At 39.8% G+C, this 23429-nt stretch overlaps 3 protein-coding genes across 6 annotated transcripts; 2 read left to right on the forward strand and 1 right to left on the reverse strand.

Moving 5' to 3' along the window:
* Positions 1-1622: 1622 nt before the first annotated feature.
* Positions 1623-7421, forward strand: dnase1l1 (deoxyribonuclease I-like 1). 3 transcript variants are annotated; one of them, XM_081608687.1, is made up of 10 exons: positions 1623-1842; positions 3378-3404; positions 4420-4575; positions 5320-5408; positions 5495-5584; positions 5670-5782; positions 5874-5986; positions 6076-6233; positions 6523-6619; positions 6884-7421. In XM_081608687.1, exons 3-10 carry the CDS (start codon positions 4429-4431, stop codon positions 7025-7027), a joined length of 951 nt encoding a protein of 316 aa, XP_081464813.1. In that variant the 5' UTR covers positions 1623-1842; positions 3378-3404; positions 4420-4428; the 3' UTR covers positions 7028-7421. The 3 variants fall into 3 exon arrangements, with proteins under 3 accessions (XP_081464813.1, XP_081464812.1, XP_081464814.1); XM_081608686.1 differs by having other exon boundaries at positions 1625-1791; XM_081608688.1 differs by lacking the exon at positions 1623-1842 and adding an exon at positions 1860-2262.
* A 126-nt stretch (positions 7422-7547) lies between these two features.
* On the reverse strand, positions 7548-11035 carry LOC145552171 (uncharacterized). The gene is made up of 4 exons (XM_081608689.1): positions 10859-11035; positions 10734-10784; positions 8656-8850; positions 7548-8516 (listed from the first exon to the last, which is right to left on the reverse strand). Exons 1-4 carry the CDS (start codon positions 10920-10922, stop codon positions 8131-8133), a joined length of 696 nt encoding a protein of 231 aa, XP_081464815.1. The 5' UTR covers positions 10923-11035; the 3' UTR covers positions 7548-8130.
* A 1765-nt stretch (positions 11036-12800) lies between these two features.
* renbp (renin binding protein) lies at positions 12801-21611 on the forward strand. Of its 2 annotated transcripts, XM_081608684.1 has the most exons (11): positions 12801-12907; positions 14479-14584; positions 14664-14739; positions 14831-14906; positions 15426-15604; positions 16260-16484; positions 16974-17055; positions 17588-17763; positions 17844-17975; positions 19675-19762; positions 21062-21611. In XM_081608684.1, the coding sequence occupies exons 2-11, from the start codon at positions 14484-14486 to the stop codon at positions 21133-21135; spliced, it is 1209 nt and encodes a 402-aa protein (XP_081464810.1). In that variant the 5' UTR covers positions 12801-12907; positions 14479-14483; the 3' UTR covers positions 21136-21611. The 2 variants fall into 2 exon arrangements, with proteins under 2 accessions (XP_081464810.1, XP_081464811.1); XM_081608685.1 differs by lacking the exon at positions 21062-21611 and having other exon boundaries at positions 17844-17991; positions 19675-19759.
* Positions 21612-23429: the final 1818 nt, after the last annotated feature.

Genomic DNA, 23429 nt, shown 5'->3' on the forward strand with positions numbered 1-23429 from the left:
AAAGGTCCAAATATGCCTCCACCATATATTACATGTTGGATGAGATGCTTTTAAATGTTCAAAATGTTATACAGTAAATGACAAGTCTTTGCTACAAAAAACCCAATAAGATATTAAATATATAAAACATTGATTCTTTTAAATAAAATGTTTTTCTACTGATTCTTTCAATCCCAGGATCTAGTTTACATTTCTTCATTTAATTCCTTTTTGATGGAATTTCAACTTTCTAGAAGCTTTGAAGATCATTTCAATTGTAGCAAAGCCAATCAGTGGTGATGAATGAGGTTGATTCATGTTGCTGATCTTGGTCAACTTTTTTTTTTTAATTATTTCTAGCATGGTTTGCTTTCAGAAGTTGGTCAGCAGAGTCCATCTGTTTGTCATATATCAGCACAGCTCCAGATGTATTCCTGTCCTCAGAGGATTGCTGTGAACAAACAGCATCATGAAGACACAGAAACTCGGGTCAGGGAGAAGGTAGAAAGTTCCAACCAAGTTTGATTCTAAAAGCGATTTGGTCTGTGATGGCTGGAGCCTCAGAGGTTCACAGCTCAGCTGGAGAGTCTGCTGACGGGACTATTTTAAGATTCTCATGTCAATTCCTCATGATTCCATCTATTTTATGAAGTGCACCAGTTCCTCCTGCAGCAGAAAAGCCCCACAACATGATGCTGCCACCATTCTTCAGTTATGAAGTGGTCAACTAGTTCCATCAGACCACAGGACATGTCTCCAGAGATGGAAGATTTTTGTCCCTATGTGCATCTGCAAACGGCCTTCTTTGTTTCCGTTAAAGGCGTCTTCCTCACTGAGTGACCGTTCAGCCCATGTCAGTACAGGACATTTCACTGTGGATAATGACGCTGTCTCACCAGCCATATAGTTATAAAGAGACTCGAGGGAACAAAAGGTGTTGAAACATCTGAAAATTGTTCCCAGAACTGAACCAGACTGGTGCTCCTCCTGATTCTCTTCCTGACATCTTGGCTGATTTCTTCTAACTTTCTCATCTTGTCAAACCAGAAATCAGAGAGTTCCAGGTGTGGCCTTAAAATAAATCCACAGGCGAACCTCCAATTAGGTGTCAGGTAACCTATCAGAAGTTTCCGACGTCGTGACGTCATCATTTGGGCTTTGTTTTCCCCAATGTTTAAAGAGATAATTATTTTGTATGTAAACTTCTGATTTTGTAGACAATAGTGAATACATCTCTTGACATATTCTGTCTCAATGTTGTGACATTTACCTAATAGAAATAACGTTAGTAAATCTGCCTGACACAAACAGGAGAAGTTCGGCCTGGAGATTAATTGTGTGTGTATATAACACCATAAAACAAAGTCATGACTTTTCTAGACACAGGGACACTTCTGTCGTGGGCGTCTACAGAATATGCATCACGAGGAGTGAAAAAAGGAAATGTGATTTTTTTTTTTTTATGCCTAAAATAAAAAGTAAAACCTTAAGCATATGAAGCCTGTCTGACAATATCCAGAAGCTAAATTCAAATCAGTATTTTCTGTCTTGTCATATTTCTCCAGGATGAGGTCAGTTGATTAGATGATGAGTTTTCTTTCACCGTTCTCTAGCTGAAAATAACCAGCAGCAGCTGCAACTGTTCACCGCGTTTTAGTCCCACCCATAGGAAATAAAGAAGGCCGCCCAGTTTTGAGTTTCAGCAGAGAGGAGAAGACGGAGAGAAAACGCGGCTAACATCGGAAAGTTACGTTCTGCTGCTTTGCATTGAGTAAATCTTCTTTCTTTTGAAGTTTGAGGCAGGAGAACCTGGTGAGTAACCAGATCACTGAATCACTGGGAGAATCTTCAGCTGTGTTAATGGTTTTGATCCAGTCCTGACATGTTATTCAGAGCAGAACAACAGGAACTTCTATTGTTGGCTTCATATATGGTTGGGAAAAATCCACTGACAGCCCCTTGCAAAACTATTCGTATCAAATTGTCCTTTCCTTTTCTTTTTTTTTTTTACTCTGCAAACACTAACTTAAATTTTCCAGTGGTTTTATGTAACAGACCAATAATAAACAGCGCATTATTACAAAGTAAAAGCAAAAATGATTTACGCTTTAGAATAATAATAAATAAATTTAAAAAAAAATGAACAAAACCTGTTCAAAGTAATGACTCAATAATATCGTAACGAACTGAATGTTATGTTTTAACGTAATATCTGCTCAGTTTGCGGGGCGCAGGCAGTTGCCACGGCAATGGGTGTACTTAAGCTAGAAAGAGAGTAAAAAGGTAATATATATTTCATGACTTATTTAACAAACAATACCGTGATAATGATCTATCTATCTATCTATCTATCTATCTATCTATCTATCTATCTATCTATCTATCTATCTATCTATCTATCTATCTATCTATCTATCTATCTATCTATCTATCTATCTATCTATCTATCTATCTATCTATCTATCTATCTATCTATCTATCTATCTATCTATCTATATAGTTTGGTGCTCTCTGACATGTTGCTTTGAGCTCAGAGTCTGACAGGCTTTTCCTCTATCAAACATGCTATTTATTTTCATGATAACCTTTTTCAACCTTTATAGCTCCACTGTTGAAAGTGAGGAGCTAAAATTCCCAAATGACGTTGAAAATCCAGTCCAACATCTGGTTTGAGGTGATTCCTCTGGAACCTGTAGGAGCAAAATACGTGCTTTTATCTTAACAGAGCTCTGTGGTTCCTCCTGCTAGTCTACAATTTCTCATATTGAGGTCATCAAACCAAATTTCAGATCTACCATAACTGACTGATACCTGCTAGCCCAATTTTTGCAACCAACTTCTGACTGAGAAACCAAGTAACCTCCTCCCAGTGTCAGAATCTCGCTGAGGAAGAAACTGCATTAGGTCTGCTATAATTGATGTGTATTTGCAAATAAAATAAGTTAATGGAGTTGCATTTACAATTTTTATATCTCCGTGTCATGTAGTAGATCTCAGCTGGCTGGTGACAGAAAAAGTAGATCTTGGTCTCAAAAAGTTTTGGCAGCCCTGTTCTATGTGTTCAGGAGATGGGCAACATCTCTGCAGACCCCACACATCCTGGACCTGGACACAAGCAGTTCAGACTTTTACCTCTAGGTCAGCAAGTCAGAGAGCTGTCTGCAAACAACAGTTGCCTCAGAGACGGTTTCTACCTACAGCCAGTCACAAATATTTTACTGACACAACTTCTGCTTTGTCCATTGCGAAAAGATCTTTTTGTCTGTCTTTACAAGACAGATTAAAAAACTTCAATTTTTTTTTTTACGTCTTTATTGAAAGCAAAACTGAACTGTTTAGTTTTCCTTTTGAACTTTTCCAGTTTTTTTCCCCCTAATATTCATCTTATCTCCTTACAGTCCCTGCGACACAAGAAGCAAGAACAGGTAAGAGATTGCTTGCTAAGCTTATAACAGGATCATATTAATTTGGACAAAACTTGTTGCGTAGCTGTGATCAGGAGTTGAATGCAGAAATATGTTTCGTCTCGTCAACAAAGAAACATGAAGTTCTGACGGAAGCTCTGAGTCTCTCAGAAAACACGAAGTTACTGCAAACTTCTAACCACAGTTAATGTTTACACCCAAAACTTCACTGATCCAGAACCTCTCAGCTGTAGATCATCCGATATTACTTTTAAGCATTTGTTAAACATATCTTTCATTAAGGCTGCATTTCTGTATTTAAAAAAAATATTTTTTATTGGTTAGATTAGATATTCTAATTTTAAATGTCATGCCTTAGTTAATAATGAGCAGAAAATCGTTCTAATTAACAGATATGAAGGTTTTCAAGTATTCATTTGTGTGTAATTAATCTATATGTAGTTTCATAAAACTCCTGAAATTAATTGACTTTTCAACAGTATTCTAATTTATTGAAAGGGTGTTTAGTGCATTCTCTTTCACAACGCAAAGAGGAAATGATCCATTCACACTAATTTGAGGATCAAACTGTTGAAATGAAGGACATTGTTCAATATAAAGCCTTAAAATATATATATTTTAAGGCTTTGTTGGCTCTAGTGGCCTTTATTTGATAGTGAATTGGCAGGAAAGTGGGTAATGCAAGACATGGTCGGTTATCGAACCGGCGACAGCCGCGCCACCACGACGCTCCTTGTTCCAGGTTTTTGTTCAGTCAAATCTATGTGAACGTCATTGTGCATTCAGGTGTTCTGAGTTCATATCTCCAGCAGGGGGCGCATGTTAAATTTCACATCCATCTGTACCTTCTTATCCATGTAGGGTCAGGCTGCTAGATAATACGTAAGACTGCGAAAATGGTTCATCTTTCCCTTTCTTTCTAAACACGCTGAAAGTAAAGATAGTATGTGGTCATGTCTTAGTTTCTATTTGTTGTGACGTATTTGTAAACCAAACACTGTGTCTCCGTCTCCAGCTGTAAGCTATGACGTCCGTGTTCCTCCTGCTGTCCCTCCTGCTGGCTGTGGTTGATGTTCAAGGAGGATCAGAGTTCAGAATCTGTGCCTTCAACCTTCATCATTTCGGGGAATCCAAATCTAACAAGAATGACATCATGATAACTCTGGCCAGGGTGAGGACTTGGTTGTGCTGTTGCGATATTATGATAGTGTAATATTTCCACACTAAGTGTCCTTCAAGAAAATCTAACGTGCTTGAAAATAAAATATAATACTGATCTTAACATTTTCCTTGTGATTGCTACAGTTTTACTGTAGCTTGACATTAAATTGAATGCAGTTTGCTTTTATAAACGACACTGGATTCAAATGGAAAATTTATTTATTTTAACTTTTTTTTCATAGAGACAAACTTGAAAACATTTTTAGAAATGCGTTCTAAAAATGAAAACATTTTTAGAGCTTCGATGAAGAAAGGTTTGTGTCAGCCTTAGATGCTGTATAATTTTCCAACACAGAGAATCTTGACATCTAATGACATCTAATGATCCTCTTACCAGCTTGGCTTCATAATTGAAAGTGATATGCTATGAAATTGAATTGATATAACGGAAATAGTCAAAAACTTAACACCGGCTTCAAGGTCAGTAGGCTAAGTGTTTACTGATTGAGAAGTAACTTTCTTAACTTCTCAACACCAATTTAGATGCAAAAAGATCCAGTTGAGATTTTTTTGCAGTGTTGTTTGTACTTTCTCCCTGAGCATAATGTAGATTTTTTTTTCTGTAGGTATATTTCGGTGAGGTTAGACCCTGTGAATTTGGCTGCCTCCGCCTCTGGTGGACGGGTGATGTGGGCAGGAACACCCGTCAGTGTCCACACCAAGCTGTAACTCTGCTGCTTCCCGTCTGTTTCAGATAATTACTCGTTGTGACGTGTGTTTGCTTCAGGAGGTCAGAGACCGTAAAGGAACAGCCGTATCAAAGCTGCTCCAAACGATCAGAAGGTTAGTGAACCAACTGGCTGACTTATTTTCTTACTAACAATATTAGTAAAAAATAGTTGGATCTACTTTATCTGTTGGTTATTCAGATATGACACGAGGAACAAGTATGACCTTTTGGCCAGTGAGAGGCTGGGCAGGAAAGAGTCATATCAGGAGCAGTATGTGTTCGTCTACAGGTAAGCTGCGCTGCTTCATGCTCCAACGTACTACAACTTGTTGCACACAGAAACATTGCGCCTTTCTTTATCTGAATGCATGCAGGACCAACACTGTGGAGGTTGCTGGTCAGTATCAGTACCCAGACAATCTGCCAGGAGATGAAGATGCTTTCTCCAGAGAACCTTTTGTTGTTCGCTTCAAAGCCCCAAATACCTGTGAGTTTGTTTGTTTTTTGTTTTAGACATTTATTACCGTACACTTTTTTTTTCTCCATCCTTCTTTATTTTCCCTTCTGCCTGTTTCCAGCTATACAGGAGTTTGTTCTCATCCCTCAACACACCACTCCGGTTAACGCCACTAAAGAGCTGGATGCCCTGTATGACGTTCTGCAGAAAGTAAGAAGGATGTGGAAAACTGAGGTAAAGGCTAATGCCGCTCATTGCCGAAGAACGGTTTGAATCTGCTGCAATCGATAAATCTTGCGTGATTCTGAATGTTACGCGAGCAGAACGTGATGCTTCTCGGGGACTTCAACGCCGACTGCGGCTACCTGGCCAAGAAGAACCGGAACAAAGTGCGTCTGATTACAGACAGGAACCTCCATTGGCTGATAGGAGAGAACACCGACACCACGGTGAAGCACAGCACGTCCTGCTCCTACGACAGGTGAACTGCTGGTTTAATCTGCTCACACAACAAAACTCATCCCTTGTTTTTTTTTTTTTGTTTGTTTTTTTGATACATAACACTGTTATGTATCAACTAGGATGATTATATATCCGTCTGTTTTGGACACAATCTGGAGAGTTTGTCTTAAGCGAGTTTTCTGCTCGCTTAAATTCTAATCTAGACGATTTACAATCCACATTGATTAACAAACATTTAATTTTGTGTACAGAAAATCTATAAGCATGTATGATCACACCTCTTCTGTCCACTTATGATTTTCCAACAGGATTGTCGTCCATGGAGAAAAGTTTAACGGAGCAGTTGTTCCTTCCTCAGCCCAGCCATTTAACTTCCAACAGGAGTACGAACTAACAGAAGAAACGGTGTGGAGTTTTGGTTTTTTATGCAAATATATCATCTTGGCTTTACATTAAGCAAATCTACAGAGCAAATCTGTTTATGTATCTTGATTATGCATAGGCTGTATATACAGTAGAATGTTTTGAACAATATATGGAAAGATCTCACTCTGCTCTGAAAGGCCAAAAAAAGGCAGAGCCCATACATTAAAATACACTAAAATGTTTCTGTCATCACAAATTAAAACCTATGGGTGTTGGCTCTGTTTCTTCTCTTTTTTTATGCAGGCGCTAAATGTGAGCGACCATTACCCAGTGGAGGTCCTGCTGAAGGTCATCAGTTCCAGGACCTTCAATGGAGTCACTTCCTTTACAAACAGCTTCATTGTGTTTCAGTGTTTCTGCCTTATAATCTGTCATGTGTTGTCATAGCAAATCGACAGCGAATGTATTGAGATGTTTTATACCTCACTTCTCTATTTTATTAAACATGCTAAACATAAAAGTGAATCACATACTTGCTTCAGTATTTCAAAGACATTTTGAGTACATTTAATTTGAGTTGAACTTTAAGACCTTATGATTTCTAGTTCTAAAAAGTGAAATAATGTACATGTTGTTCTTTTTTCTCTCGTTTCTCTCCAACTCTTGTTCTTCTTTGGTGATGTATATTTCACTGTTTCAAAATTTCTCCATTTGTTTTTTCACTTTCATCATTTTATCCATAGAGATAAAAAATATATATATTATTATTTTTTAAATATTATTTATTTTTTGCACCAAAAATACTTCAGTTCTGTAAATAAAAGTTGGATGTTCTCAGCTACTTTTTGTGAATACATTTTCTCTTCAATGAATTCTCAGCACCTTCAGAGTTACCCTGAGATTATATCTGAACATAAAAGTACAAGATTTTAATCTTTGTGGCTCTACTTGACTTCAAACTGCAGATATTTTTTTAGACACAACTAAACAGGATAAAAGTAATTCTGAAGACATTTTATGACTAATGGAAATGGAATAAAGCTTTATAGACAAATATCTAAAACTCCCTAGCTCATGATGATGTCAAAGAGATTTTTTTTCATTGCATTGTGAGTCAGATTTCAAATACTTATCCCTATAGAACATAGAAAGTGATTTGATGTTGGGAACACATACAGTGCCCTAACCTACAATTTACTAAAGATTATAGGTGGCAAAATGCAGTGTGTTATTTTGCGGTTATGAAAAGTTTCTGACTGAAAAAGACAGACATGTACAGTAATCATGTGAAGCTTTATCTCCTAATTGTATATATTAAAAAAATCTTTAGACAGCTAAATGGTGACTGAAAGAACACACATTTTCACAGTGAAAACTTGTGTTTTGTGAATATCTAAGTAACAGGCTCCTGGAAGTCCATAATGTTCCAGTGCTGATTTGCTGATTGATTTAGACAGTTTCAGTATTCCATACAGGACACCTGTCACTGCTTCTTTCCTTCTTCGCTACCTCTGCAGAGCAATGGCTTTTTCTGTCTTTCAGCAGTCAGTTCAGTAGAGATAGCGCACAAACACGTCTATGCATTTCATGAACCCATACAGACAGATGATGAGCAGCAGGGCGTTTCCCACTACCACTAGCACCAGTGTTGTGGTCCAGAAGGCAAACAAGTACACGGTTCTGTTGCAGTACAGTGAGACAGGCGTGACTTGATGCGGCTGTTTGTGAGCGCTTGTCAGGTTTCCGTTTGTCCCTCTGTTTGTGATGTTGAGAATTTGAATCATCTCCCACAAGTTCAGGCTGTGGTTGCGGCTGTGAAGGCTCTGGTTCTCTGAGGTCAGGAGGTCAGGAACGGTGATCCTCCTGGTGGAGCTGTTGGAAGCTGTGGTGTTCTTCTCATAGTTGGGTGGATATATGGAATAAATGTGGTAGCTGCCTGTGTGGGTGCAGAGAGAGCGAGCAGACAAACATACAATTGATTCATGTTCACCTTAGCAAGAAACAACATAGTTTGCTAGCAAACAAAACACGACATCACAGTCAAGCCTGGAGATTGGTTCTCAGCTGGGACTGACCGAATACAAGCCAGACGAAAATCAAGAATAACAGGATGGTGAAGAAGACGACCCAGGTGTTGTGACTCTGCGCTGCTGGAGAGAGGAGCTTCAGCAGGGCGATCAGGGCCATCATCAGCAGGACCAAGATCCCAAACACCATCATATAAACTGGAACAACTGGTCCTGCTGGACACTCGTGTATGTAAAGGGCACCTGTTAAAAAAAATACTGATGTTAAATTTCATCATAAACTACAACCATCAAGGACTTGTCAAAGTCTGTGACACTGTGTATATGAAGTAGAAAGAGTTGAATTATATTTTTTAGAATCATGTCTAAATTATATCAGAATCACTGGCAGAATAATACCGAGTAGAAAGCAGCTGATGATCAAGAACAACGTTGAAATGGAAACTCTTAATCAAGGCGTCTTTCAGAGATCACAAAACAGACTGGCGGCTTCAAAGAATTTTATGGAAAAATTGGCTACAAAAGAAAGGTTTTCCACCATTACATCATGTTCATGTTCATTCACAAACACATACTGAGCAATAATGCAGTCACTGCTCAGGAAAAGCTTCCAACAAGTACGGTTTTGTTAACTAACACTAGCATGCCACGCTTTCACCTTCTGTTTGCTTCTTTCACTTCAATCTGAAGCATCCTAACACCAGGGGGCGTTGTGGAGCAAATGATTCCTGCTTAAATTAAGGCTGACAGTAAATCCAAAGTTAATTTTTTTTGAGGATTATTGTCATTCGTACGGCAACACCGCATCACTCTGTCTGAAAATTAGAGTCAGTACTTCATCTCATCAAGGTCATGATGTGCATTTTCAACAAAACGCAGGATCAGAACAAAACCTCATCTACTGTATTAGTAACTTAAGACAAATCTCATGTTCTCTCTTCCTCATCAGTGTCGGCCTTCACTTCCTATGTTGTGTTTTCAGACCAGGACTGTTTCTGCAGTGTCAAATAAGACTTAAAAAGATTCAGTTTTCTGGTCTTGAAATGTGATATTTTCACTCTTAAACCAAAAGGTGAGCTTTTGTTGATGCAGCACATATATAAACCTCGAAAGACTTTTCATTTGACACAGAAGCATTGGTAACCAACTGCATTATTTGTGGTGTGGGCCCCAGTTAGAATTAGTCTCTACTGTAGTAGAGATCCATCTTCTTTACACCCTTGTCCCTCAGTGGGGTCAGGGGGGTGCTGGTGCCCACCTCCAGCTGGCGTGCTGGGCGAGAGGTGGGGTCACCCTGGACAGGTCGCCAGTCTGTCGCAGGGTAACACAGAGACACACAGGACACACAACCTCACACCTAGGGGCAATTTGGAGAGGCCAACTAACCTGACAGTCATGTTTTTGGACTGTGGCAGGAAACCGGAGTACCCACAGAAAACCCACGCATGCACAGGGAGAACATGTAAACTCCATGCAGAAAGACCGGGGCCGGGAATCGAACCCAGAACCTTCTTGCTGCAAGGCAACAGCTCTACCAACTGCGCCACTGTGCAGCCACTGGTGGGGATTATTAAATAAAAAAATAAACCACTAGTTGGATGTGTTCCAATTTACTGTTGTGTGGTTTCAGTGATAATTATATTTAAAAAGAAGAGAGTTTATTTTTTCTTTATCAAAACCGATGTACTTTATTTGATGTCATTGTGCAAAGAAGTGAAAATATCAAAGCCTGTTATATTTTTGCATTTTATTGTTACAATACAACTCTAAAATCTCTGTATTGCCCACTCAAACATTCCAGTATATGCAGTGAATTTTTTGTCCTACCAAGAATGGAAAGTAATGTTTCATAGCAACATCCAATGATCTACTGGTTGATTAAAGATTTCACTTCCCAGTGCAGTACTTCCCGGCACTGTTTGTCACTTCAAATTAGATACAACAGAAAGGTGGCCGGTCTAGGTGTGGCGACAGTGATACGCCTGAGGAATAACAAATTATGCAGACATATCCATCAGTTGTAAGTTCAGTAAAAAAAACACACAAAAAGTACCTTCCAGGGCAGGGAAATGTGTTTGAAACAAACACAAAGTACAAGTTTGAATAGAAAATAATGTCTGACTTACCCAAAGCAATCTGAACAACGGGGAGCGCAGCTAGAATGAGGAAGGCGCATCCTAAACACCAGACAGGAGTTCTTGTCAGTACATCACGTTGCTCCGTATTTTTCCAGGATCTTTACAGCTCTTACCTGCTATACACACACCAGCACCGACAACGCCGCACAGACAGTTCCCCCGAAACGCACCTGCCATTGTGTTAAACAGAATATAAAATTACAGTGGAGCTAGTAAGCTGCTCGCTACAGCGATGGCAGGCAGCTTGATGTCTGCTGGAGTAAGTAACACTGTCTTCATTGGCAACATGTCTCAACTCCTCAGCAGAGTGTTCAAAGAGTCTATTTCAACACTCAAGAAGACAACCTGTAAAAGAGGACATTCCTCTGTTGCATCAGAATCACACTGTCACTAGATTACTGGAAGGCCGAACGCTGTCAGCCATCAGTCCTGATGCTGCCACTGCCAGATAAAGAATAGAGAGTAAATGGAAAGAAAGTTACTCTGAAGCGACAGCAACAGGACATGATTAGAAACTCGGGTATTCAGTGGTATCAAAATATGGTTATATTGATTATCTCCGTATGAGTCACCACATGACTGAACACTGTGGTACTGCTTTCATTCATATCACTCATTGCTGATACCCAGAGGGACCGAGAAGAGGAAGGGAGGCGCCCTGCTGCGGAATCTGTGTTAGCACTGAGTGCGGTGTGTCAGAGGCAAGCGCTGGGTACGTCTGTGAGATCCCCCGAATTTAAATTCACCTTATCAGAGATAAAATCAATGAGCGATTTATAATTTTTACCTATCAGATATTTTTTTCTTGGTTTGAATAATCTATTATCTATTTTAAAAAACCCTAATTGTTCTGTTTTTTTCATGATTCACAGCTTTATTAATTTTAATGCCTATTTTGACCCTTTGGTTTCTTTTTCATATAAAATCTGACATAAACATTTGTCTATCCACATTCTGCCTAGTATATATTTATGTAGTATATGTATAGTATAGGCCTTTATGTAGAGATCATAACTGGAACAAATGATCCATGATAAAAGTCATAGTGATCAGTTAAGGAGCCTAATCATATGAAGGAGTTTTGAGTTCAGCTCCTGCTTCCAAAGGTCAATGACCTTTGATGATTCGATCAACAGATGTGAGTACAGAGGGAGCTGGACTCAAATTCATTCACATTTTCTGATATAATAAAATATATGACTGTACCATAACTTAAAGTAAACCTATTTCTATTAGAATTAAACTTGTTGATGTAAATTTTTTTATTTATTTATTTTATTTATTATCTCATAAAAACTTTATTTGCCTATAGCAGTGACTCAGATAGCGGACTCAGATCCAGTCTATTTCTGGACTCCTACTTCCTGTCTGCAATTTGCGTTCAGCCCAGATGCTGTCAAACTGTCAATGTGGTACTGATTTAGATCCGATTTATTTATTTTCCCTCCAACCAGCACACCAATGTGCCTAAGAAGGAGTAGTATCATGTAAAATCGACTTTTCACAGCTTTACATCATGTTATGTTATTCCTTCATCAAAAAGTGTTGCTTTCATTCTTTCATGCATTTCTGAGGAGTTCTTTAATCAACTCAGAGTAGAGCAGGTCTTATAGGTAAGCACAGGCAGCCTTTCATTTTTAAATTCCTACGTTCACCTAGGAGTTGCATCCAACCAAATATTTTATTTGTATATGCTTATTGTTTAGCCTCTTTTGAATATGAGAGCTTGTGGCTTGTGGGTTGACTGTTTATAATAATTTGAAAAGTGTCTTTGTGGACTTTCAAGATTTACAGTTCGGTATCCTTGACTTATAAAATCAGGAATGAGACAAAAATATAGGAGTCACACATCAAAATAGATCAGGACTGCCCTTCTGTTCATAACGTGTCATTACAAGCAGGGGGACAACTACCATGATGTCCATGGTAGCTAATAATTTTGTTGGTTTAAACAAACTGATGACCAACACACAACCTCTGAGCTCCGTACAGAGCTGCTAGCATTCAGTTAGCTAAATGTAAATAGTTCTGAATCCCCTGGGTCGGTTGGACCTGCTCGGCTCTGATTGGCTGTTTATTTTCCCTTCCTGCTGCATCATGTGACCAACACAAGTAGAGGATCTGATCCAGAGCCGACAGGCGGACCGCTGCTGGACCTGCAGGTAAAAGCTGTTCTTTAACCTAGCTGCGTTTCGCTGCCGCCGCAACCAGCTGACAGAAACACAGAGAGCCAACATGTCACTTATTTATTCTCGAGAACGGATTAGGATTAGGCAGAGTTTTCTGTTTGCGCTTCCAGCGGGAGAAGAATCACTAGTCAGAGATCAGATTATCATTAGGCTTCAAATCCCATAGGATCCGTTTTTAGTTCTTAAAACTTTACATTTAAAATAGAACTGAAGATGGTGAATAAATAAAACATTTAATCTCTGACAGCATCACTTTCAGGAGGTTGTAATAAATCTACAACTTTAGAATGAACATGCAGGCAGGAACTGCGCTCAGCAAAATCTGGAATAAGATGTCAGCAGTTTTTAGGCTAGAAGTAGAAGGCGTCATTTGTGTGTGTGTGTGTGTGTGTGTGTGTGTGTGTGTGTGTGTGTGTGTGTGTGTGTGTGTGTGTGTGTGACTGTGTGTCATTTATAGGATTCATTAAGGTATCAACAATATCAGCTCTTCTAGTGAATTTGTCTGCCCTTCTAGAAGTGCATTTTTGAGGAGGACAGACACTGATGTTGGACATGGAGGCAAAATGCACAGATGTGTTTGTTTTGGCCGCTTCACCTGTGAGCTGTGAATCATGGCTGTTTATCCTTAAACGTTTGAGAAAACTTACCAAGACAAGAAGACAGAGAAGAAGCAGAGCCAAGATTGTAGCTTGCAGCTCCTAGGAATTGACAAGACCTAATGTTATGTCTGTTAAGCTATTCTGTTGGTTATATTTTACACAAATCAAACGGCGCTCTAACTCGTTTTCAGCATGATTTTTATTAGCTGAATATTTATTAGGTGAATATTTTTGTTGGCCAAGTCTTTTAATTCTTACCTTGGAATCATTCGAACATTAAAAGGATTCAGAGTCAAGTGACTAAAGAAAAAAAATTGAGAAAATTAAATGTGAGAAAGCGGAAATGTGGTAAATCTGAAGAAAAAAAACTTTTTTCTTTGCAGTGGTGCACCGATTGCAGTTTTCTGGTCGATAGCCGATTACCGATCTTTTAAAAAGCTTAACCCATTGATTCCGATTTTGGCTGATACCAGGTTTTTTTTGTCTGAAATGTTGCTCAATATGGCAAGAATATTGTTGAGTTGACAACAGTGGGGTCACTATTGTTAATTATAAACGTGCAGACATAACTTGGTGGGCTGGGCTGTCAGCCAAACCTTTCTCACCAGAGACCAGAAGAGGAAAGAGGCTGATTCTTACACATTTGCCGAGCTAGATAAGATCGGCTTCGTATGTAAAAATCGGCCGATCACCGATCTCCCGAAGTTAGGGAAATCTGCACCGATAAATCGGCTGGCCGATAAGTCGGTGCACACCTAATTTTTTGTTATTCAGCTAAAACTTAGTGACAACTACAAAAAAGTTTAACAACTAAAGGTGACCATTTTCACACTTTTGTTCTTCTGAATGTAATAAAAACGTAGAATGATGAATGAAGGGCAGCTGCAGCTGTAGAGTCGGCATGCAGTTGGTCCTGGTTGTTGATCTCGCCATACTGTTTGTTAGGAAGCATGTCTGTTGGGAAGCTGGAAGAGTGCCGGCAGCACATCCGGGCGCAGCTGGACGCTGTCGTGGAATTCTGGCTCAAATATTCCCACGACACAGTACACGGGTACCGTAGCTACACATCTGCTCTACTCCTGGTCATGGTGCATTCAGTTATGGTTTCTGTGTTTCACTTCCTGTTTCAGAGGCTTCTTCACTTGCATTGGGAGGGACGGTAATGTTTATGATGAGCTGAAGTATGTGTGGCTGCAGGGAAGACAGGTCAGTCTCTACAATGGATGTTTCAATATATTCTCCTCTCAATGGACTTTCTTCCAGACTTAACATCTGTAATTAATTTTTTTTGTTCTAGGTGTGGATGTACTGCCGTCTCTACCGTAGCGTGGATCGCTTCCGCAGGCCTGACATCCTGGAAGCAGCAAAGGCCGGTAAGTTTGAGGCTCCTGTGAGTTAAAACATTTGAAACTTTACAACTAAAGTTGGCGGTTTGTTCTGATGTTAGGATAAACACACACACACACACACCTCTTGGTGTGATGAAGCTTTTAGTTCCGTTTTGGGCCTGGGTCTGTGACCATTCTAGTTCAGGGCAGGGGTTCTGTTTGTTCTGAGCTGCTTTCTGATAACCTCCAGCCGGACGAAGCTGGTAGGATTTTACAGTCCGACAGTGAGCAGCTACCTGTCATGTGCCTCAGCCAATTATTGACCAGAATTAGATTGCTTCCTTTGTCCAAGCTCTCACAACAGCATACGTCCTCTTTTCTTAAAACATTTAGGATGCAGCTAATGTCAGAGCATTACCATTCTGTTTTAAATTCACTTTATTTGTTTAGTTTGCAATAAATGGTGTCAAAAAGCAACCTTGGCTCTATGTGATTATGTCTGTAAAGGGCGTTTGATTTTTGGTGCGTCAAATCATAAACCACACTGATCTGTTTGCTTCGTAGGGGGAGAATTCCTCAGAAAGTTTGCACGTGTGTCCACCAATGGAAATCAGTGGAAATGTGCCTTTTGCTTAACAAGAGATGGCAAAGCTGTCAAGGTTCAAAGGACCATATTCAGCGAGTGTTTCTATATAATGGCCATGGACGAACTGAGCAGGGTCACTGGTGACAAGGAAATGCAGGTAGGAATAAATCTGTCAACTTGGATTACTGATGGACTTTGACTTATTTACATTTTGTCTTAAATTTCTAGGTCCGTAGCTAAATGAGGCTTCACCGATGTTTAGCTAACAGGGAATGTAAAACAAAACAAAACAACAAAAAAAACATAGCAAAATAAATCTTTAAAATTCTGCTGCTATGTCAATGAAATTTTTTCCATTAATAATTGAGAAGTGCATAAGCAATATTTATTTTTTAAAATAAAATAACTTTAAAACTGGCACGCCTTCTACGTTGTTGTGCTATCTTTTGAGAGCTCCCATCCCATTTCCAATCAGCAATAACATTTTTGGTTGTTTGAGAATAATTGTAAATGCAAATCTTCCGGAATCATAATTCAGGGCTTAACTGCAGATCCATCAGTCCCATAGACACACAGTCAGCAGCTGCTTAGGCTCCTCAAGCCACCAGAGGGCGCCCCTGCTGCTGGCTGCTGAAATAAACTTCCTAAACTTGTTTACTGTAATTGTCGTGTTTATTAGCTGATGTTGTGTTCAAGTAGTTAAAACAATATGGCACCTTTAAACACCTTTTATTCGGAGGCACATTCCTGATGGTTCTCACACTGTGTGTGTGTGTGTGTGTGTGCCCGTGCTCTGCTGCGGTGCGTTTCAGCTGGAGGCCGAGCAGATGATGGAGCAGCTGATCTACTGGGTCCGGGAGGACGCGTCGGGTCTGGGAAGGCCCCAGCTACCAGGGGACGTTCCGACTAACAGCATGGCAGTTCCCATGATGCTGCTGTGCCTGGTCCAGCAGCTGTCTGACGGCCGGCCGGAGGCGGGGAAGAAGTACGCAGAACTGGGAAGTTGGTGTGTGACTGAGATTCAGCAACATATCCAGGTGTGTGCAGTGAACACAACACCTGTATTCATGGCTACAGGTAGATGCATAACTGCTTTATGGCTAAAATTCAACATGCGTAAAACTTTCATGTTGAATTCAGGCCTATGGCTCGCATGACAAACGAAGAGTTATGAATGGTTAATAATTTGCTTTGAGATTATAAAATATATAATATGATTGTTAATTCTTCCAAGAATGAGCAAGAATCATTTCTTTATAAAACAAAGAAATGAAAGCATCGTCTAAAAAGTTGTTTTATGCAAGGACCAGACCGAAAGTGGGAGGAATCAGTTGGAGTTAAAGGAAAGATCTGCAGAAAGCCTGACGACCACAGGAAAATCTGCCTGCTTGGGAAAAGAAATGAGGGTCGACTAACTTTGCACATGAGAGTGTGCTTTTTATTTTACATTAGGTTAGTTATTATTAATTCTGGATTAGAATAAGGTTGAAGCCTTCTGTTGTTCTATTGTGTGTAATCTGGCACAGAGAGACGGGACAGCGATCCTAGAGAACGTGTCTGCGACCGGAGAAGAGCTGCCTGGATGTCTGGGCCGGCTGCAGAACCCAGGTGACACTCAGTGTTAGTGAATGTTGAAGCACAACGTTAGTTATAAGGGGGTTGTAATATAAGAGGAGTCGGATTTTAAAAAAACGGCGTTGATTTATAGAATGGATGAATGATGAACTTATACAAACCATGTTAAAAAAACTGTTTAAAAAAGAGCTTATTGGGAACATGTTTCATAGGATGGGTGTCTCAAAGACCTAAAATGCTACTGTTGATAATACAAATTTATAAATAATTGCACATTTATGGATGAGGATGTGAGGTCTAAATGTCATAAAGAGTGGAAATAATTTAAGAGTTTATCTGGTGTGGAGAGACTGAAATGTCTGTAGGTCGATGAGTATGATAGGGTCAGGAAATCACAAGGTCCTGTGTCTTCTACCTGCTCCTTTTGAAACAAGTTATGTTAAATTGCATGCAGTGGGCATGGTCATTTGTTATTTGCTTTTTGTCAGTTTGAAATAAATAAGTTTCCTGGTTCCCAGCTGCTTGCTCAGCAGCCTCCTCTGCTGTGTCTCTTGTGCTGACTCAGGCCATGCCCTGGAAGCAGGCTGGTTCCTGCTGCGGTATGCTGCCGACAACGACAACAAGGAGCTCCAGAGAACTGCTATTGAAAAGTTTGTGGAGCTTCCTTTTAAGAGTGGCTGGGATAAAGCCCACGGTGGTCTCTTCTACTTCCTGGATGTGGACGGTCACTGCCCCACTCAGGTCTGTGTGCACGCAGAAACTGCATATGAAGGTCCGTGTCCGTAAAGGCGCCAGATTGGACTGTGTGTTTGTGTGAGCAGCTGGAGTGGAGCATGAAGCTGTGGTGGCCTCACAGCGAGGCGCTCGTTGCCTTCCTCATGGCCTACAGTCAGACCAGGAGCCCTGAGCTGCTGGAGAACTTCTTCAGGGTCTACGAGTACACCTTCAGCCATGTGAGTGAACCCGCAGGTGAAGCAGCTGCAGCAACAAAACCCTTTTATTTCTAATTCTGCAAGCCATATCAGACCTAAAGAACTCTATCACCATCTTTAGAACCAAAGTGGACTTTATATTTTAGGAATTTCTAGAGGATACGACCAGGGGTGAAAGTAAGGGGGTACGGCAGGGTACTGCGTACTCCTAAAAGATTTAGCGGGGGTACACAGTACCTGCAAGAGAGGGGGAGCGGCTGTCAACTGTAAAAAAAAATCAGTGGCTTCACTGTGCAGCCGCGACTGCGCCACTAATTAGCCATGACTGATTAGTTTTTCAAAAACAATCAAAAAGACGACTTAATCAGTTATTGAATATCTTTTTTTTTTCCATTTTATATTGTTTCTGAACTGTTTGTGCTTTGCTAGAGCAGCGGTGCAACTAGCCAATCGCGGAAGGTTTTGAGTCGATCTCGCCATTAGGTGACAAACTGAACGCAGCCAGGAGGCTAAGAGCAGCACGTCCTCCTCTGGCTCCTTAGCAAAACGTTCTTAACTTTATTAAAGAACAACAAAAAAATCAACAAAACGTGTTCAAATTAATGACCCAACAACAATAATCTCAGTAATTATTGTTTCAACAAGATATTGCGCAATTCTGTGCGTTTCGGTTCCATTATCAAAATAACTATCAGAGCAGGAGTTTAAAATGAACTAATCAGCCACCGCTGTGTTCAGGGGAGCTCTTATTAATAATCGCAAAATAAATATCAAGCCTGCAAACCTAATGTTGTAACGGACTGAATGTTTTAACATAATCTCTGGTCGGCTTGTGGAGCGCAGGAGGTTGCCATGGCAACTCGTGTGCTTAAATGACAGAGACGGAGAGTAAAAAGGTGCGAGTGGTTTAGAGTGGATCACCTGTTCGGGTTGTTTTACCTTTATCTTGGCGCATCACAACTGCTGTAGTTTCTGAACAAATAAACGACAAACTTGGGCTAATTACCTCGTTCTTTGTGAGTATAAGTCAATCACAACAAACATCAAACACGGTAAATATGCTACATTAAGTATTTAACAAACAAATGGCTTCTACCGCGATAATTGTGTGAAATTAAATGAATTGTCTAATAAATAGTTTGGTGCTGTTGGGCTCAGAGTCTAAGAGGATTTTCCTTTATATCAAACAAATTTTGTTTTGCCCCATATTTAGTGGAAATATTGATGCTGATGATGCTTTCTCCAAAATAAACTTTTTCAACCTTTATAGCTCCACTGTTGAAAATGAGGCTCTAACATTCACAAATGACATTGAAATAAAATCCAGTCCAACATCTGGTTTGAGATGATTCCTCTGGAACCTGTTGGAGGAAAAATATCCCAACTTCAGAAGATGAGCTTTAACTTAACAGAGCTCTGTGGTTCCTACTGTCAGTATGAGAGTCAGGGTGAGGAGGTACCATGTTAGGAAGAGAAGTGGAAGCTGCAGGATCTTCAGAACAAACAGGTCATGATGCTGGGCTACTGTTCATCCCTCTGTCTGGATACAGGATCAATAGAACCAGTTTAATCCGTAGAAACTATCACAGCTTGTCTTCTAATCGTGAATCAGTTCACTGGTTTTTCTTACAACCTCTGAAACTGTTTTAAAACTTTGATTTTGAATATACAACAAACTCTGTGACTCTCCACCCACTGGGGTGTTTCTGTCTGTGTCCAGTTTCCTGACTCTGAGAGCGGAGAGTGGTTTGGCTATCTGACCCAAGAAGGGAAAGTAGCTTTGGATTTTAAAGGAGGGCCCTTTAAAGGTAAGCAGAAAATTCCTTCACAGTTTCAGAAAACTCGTGACATTCAAAGTCACATGTGCTGCTTAAAATACTGAGAGATCAGTCAGACAAGACAGTTTGATTCTGAACATGTATTAAACACAGTATTCATGGGCTCGGCTTTGCTGCCACTTTAATTTAAGGTTGTATTAATGTGCAGGTAGTTGGCATCACACCTCACATTTGCATATTGGTAGTTATGGATCTGGCAAATTATTTCCCAATAACCTGAGAGCATTGTAAACCTGTTACTTAGTGAGTAAAAATCTAGTCAGTCTGTTTCTGTACTGGAAGTAAAGGTTAGAGTAGTGGGATGAAAGACACTAATTATGTATCAGTGGGGCAGTTTTTATTTCAATTCCCTTCAATTTAATAAAGAAAATATTAATCCAGAGAAATGAAACGTTATTGTAGCTCATTTTATACAAGTTTCTTAAAGGAGTCGTGGCTTTTCCTGGCACATTGCCTCCCAGTCTTTACTCAAATCAACTCTGCAGAAGCTTTTCAACTTCCTGTCACCATCTTCTGACGTTTTGTTTTTATTACAGGTTGCCTCTAAACTCTGGGGTTTTACTAAAAGCAGAGAAATACAAGGTTATTATGTACCATGTTTGATTTTAGGGCTTCTGCACCTTGAAAAGAATAGATCAGAGTTACCACAGCAGCCTGTGCCCACATTCAATATAGCTTTGCTTTTTTTCTTGGGATTATGTTGTTGTGTGGACAGGAACTGACGGGGAAGAACAAACCACACTATGGAAACAACCATTTTTACAGAAAAAAATCCAGCTCCCCTGAAAGTGGAAATTAGAAGTGTCTTAAGGCATAAAGGTTAAATACTGAGTCGATCAAGAATGAATCAAAATGCATTTTGATTATTATTTTATTAGAAAATCAAGCTAAGAAAATTAGCAATGCCTCCCCTGGCTAGTCCAGGGAAGTAAGGCAAGAAAAAGAGAGACATCACTATTAAATCCACAGACCTCCCCTGAAAAGGGAGTTTTCCAAAACAGTTCTGGTTTATCTTGGAGCTCAGGAATGTTCATCTCCGGTTGAATCTGGAGATGAACCGGAGCTCTCCGACACTGAACAGTTCAGGATGGGTTCATCAGGAGCTCAGAAATACCCTGTATGATGTGTTTCCAGCGAGCTGCCTCCATCCTGAAGGATGCCATTTCAAACCGGATCTCTGATTCTAGAAACCAAGCTGGTTCATGTTTTTTTAAACCAGTTAAGAACATTTTCTTTCACATTATAATCTGTGTGTCGTCTCCTCTCCAGGCTTCTTCCATGTACCTCGCTGTCTGTACATGTGTGAGAGCCTCTTGGATGATCTGCTGGGAAAACATGGCTGAATATTCAGACATCAGTGTTCAGAGAAAAGGAACTCATCTGAACTCATCTGACTTGTAGTCCAGAGTTCTGACTCAAGGCACACACACACACACACACACACACACACGAAATTGAAACTGATCAATATTTTACATGTCTGTCTGAAATCAAAAAGAGCTACAGAAAAATGATCTACACTGTGAATTTAGGGTAAGATTTGTTGCTTGGCTAAACTAACTTCCAAACACATCCATGATGGACGACGGGTACACGGTAGACATTTGTTGTTTGTGTCGCTACTGCTGCTGCTCTATGTTTTTTTATGGAATTAATACTGTTTTTGATTGAAAAGATGACCACTATCGAAGTGAAGACCTCCATCATCAAACACAGCCATTAACACACAAAACTGAACTCTTTTGTTAAAACGTGCCTTGTTCTTTAAACGGCTTTATCTTTCCAACCTTCTCATCCTAGCTGTGTGAAGCTGACACCCCACCCACGTCAAAAAATCCAGCAAATAGTCTGAATGGTTAGTGCTCCGTTTGTGCAGGTTTGTGCCGTTAAAATTTTCGTTTCTGCAGTTTTGGTTTCTGAGATATTAAACATTATTTTTAGGTCATCTAGAGTTCACCATCCCCCCATATCGCTCCAAAACAAACCAAAGTGGGCTAATTCGTTAGTGCTCCGTTTGTGCAGGTTTGTGCCGCTAAAATTTTCGTTTGTGCAGCTTTTGTCTTTGAGATATCAAAAGTTATAATTTTGGCCGATGACGTCATCATCCCCCCATATGCTCCAAAACAAACCAAAGTGGGCTAGTTCGTTAGTGCTCCGTTTGTGCAGTTTTGGTTTCTGAGATATTAAACATTATTTTTAGGTCATCTAGAGTTCACCATCCCCCCATATCGCTCCAAAACAAACCAAAGTGGGCTAGTTCGTTAGTGCTCCGTTTGTGCAGGTTTGTGCCGTTAAAATTTTCGTTTGTGCAGCTTTTGTCTTTGAGATATTAAAGGTTATAATTTTGGCCGATGACGTCACCGTCACCCTATCATGTTCCAAATCAAACCTAAGTGTGGGCTACTTCTTGTAATTCTTCAGATTCTCAGCTGTTGTACAATGTGTACATTTTGTTTTGAACTTCAATAAAGACTTAGAACAAGAAAAAATGTGTCTCATTTCAAGAAATGTTTTAAGATAGCAATGTTTTTTCACGAACGTAGCGTTCTCTCCACAATAATTGAATCCTAATAAAGGACATGCAGCCTGACCCTGACGTAATGTGTATAACCTGTTCAACTGTGCTTTGATTTCGGAGGTGGTCTGAAGAATTATATTCACATTGTTGATGTACTGTCTGCTGATTATGCAGCAAACGTGTAAAAAAAATTACATGAGCCTATAAAGGCCAATTTGCTAGTTGAGCATTAATTTGATTTTACCTTGTTCAAAAATCAAAATCGGGGTTGAAAAAATTCCAAAAATGACTTATTCAAAACGATTTGAGACCGCTAGAATATTAACAAGAGGTTGAAATTACACTTGCTCTGCCGCCAAAACAAGATCGGGGGTTGTGGGGGCTCACTACAGTGTGGGTGGAGCCAATGCCAGTTGTGTGAGAACTATGTCAAAGTTCGCAAAACATGTGGAGCTTTTCAAAATCCTTGAAGCCCATACACATTTAATGTAAGAAATTGGATGAAATGAAAGTCGTTGCATTGAAAATATATTTACTAAATATTAAGTAGCCTACATTACTTGGATGAACTTTGAAATAATGACACATTTCCGTTTTACTCTGCAAAAACTTTGCTCAAGCAACTAGCAAATTGGCCTTTATAGGCTCATGTAATTTTTTTACACGTTTGCTGCATAATCAGCAGACAGTACATCAACAATGTGAATATAATTCTTCAGACCACCTCCGAAACAAAGCACAGTTGAACAGGTTATACACATTACGTTAGGGTCAGGCTGCATGTCCTTTATTAGGATTCAATTATTGTGGAGAGAACGCTACGTTCGTGAAAAAATATTGCTATCTTAAAACATTTCTTGAAATGAGACACATTTATTCTTGTTCTAAGTCTTTATTGAAGTTCAAAACAAAATGTACCAATTGTACAACAGCGGAGAATCTGAAGAATTACAAGAAGTAGCCCACACTTAGGTTTGATTTGGAACATGATAGGGTGACGGTGACGTCATCGGCCAAAATTATAACCTTTAATATCTCAAAGACGAAAGCTGCACAAACGAAAATTTTAACGGCACAAACCTGCACAAACGGAGCACTAACGAACTAGCCCACTTTGGT

This window comes from Poecilia reticulata, chromosome 7, assembly GCF_904066995.2.
Source record: "Poecilia reticulata chromosome 7, P_reticulata-male-v2, whole genome shotgun sequence".
Lineage (NCBI taxonomy): Eukaryota > Metazoa > Chordata > Actinopteri > Cyprinodontiformes > Poeciliidae > Poecilia > Poecilia reticulata.

Excerpts from the sequence above, each read along its gene's own strand:
- dnase1l1 (XM_081608687.1), top strand. The coding sequence starts at position 4,429 with ATGACGTCCGTGTTCCTCCTGCTGTCCCTCCTGCTGGCTGTGGTTGAT. Across the intron at positions 5,783-5,873 it reads CTTCAAAGCCCCAAATACCT|CTATACAGGAGTTTGTTCTC; the intron begins GTGAGTTTGTTT and ends GCCTGTTTCCAG. Across the intron at positions 6,234-6,522 it reads ACGTCCTGCTCCTACGACAG|GATTGTCGTCCATGGAGAAA; the intron begins GTGAACTGCTGG and ends ATTTTCCAACAG.
- LOC145552171 (XM_081608689.1), bottom strand. The coding sequence starts at position 10,922 with ATGGCAGGTGCGTTTCGGGGGAACTGTCTGTGCGGCGTTGTCGGTGCT. Across the intron at positions 8,851-10,733 it reads CGTTGTTCAGATTGCTTTGG|GTGCCCTTTACATACACGAG; the intron begins GTAAGTCAGACA and ends TTTTTTTAACAG. Across the intron at positions 8,517-8,655 it reads TTTCGTCTGGCTTGTATTCG|GCAGCTACCACATTTATTCC; the intron begins GTCAGTCCCAGC and ends GCACCCACACAG.
- renbp (XM_081608684.1), top strand. The coding sequence starts at position 14,484 with ATGTCTGTTGGGAAGCTGGAAGAGTGCCGGCAGCACATCCGGGCGCAG. Across the intron at positions 14,740-14,830 it reads TGTGGCTGCAGGGAAGACAG|GTGTGGATGTACTGCCGTCT; the intron begins GTCAGTCTCTAC and ends TTTTTGTTCTAG. Across the intron at positions 15,605-16,259 it reads CTGGTGACAAGGAAATGCAG|CTGGAGGCCGAGCAGATGAT; the intron begins GTAGGAATAAAT and ends GGTGCGTTTCAG.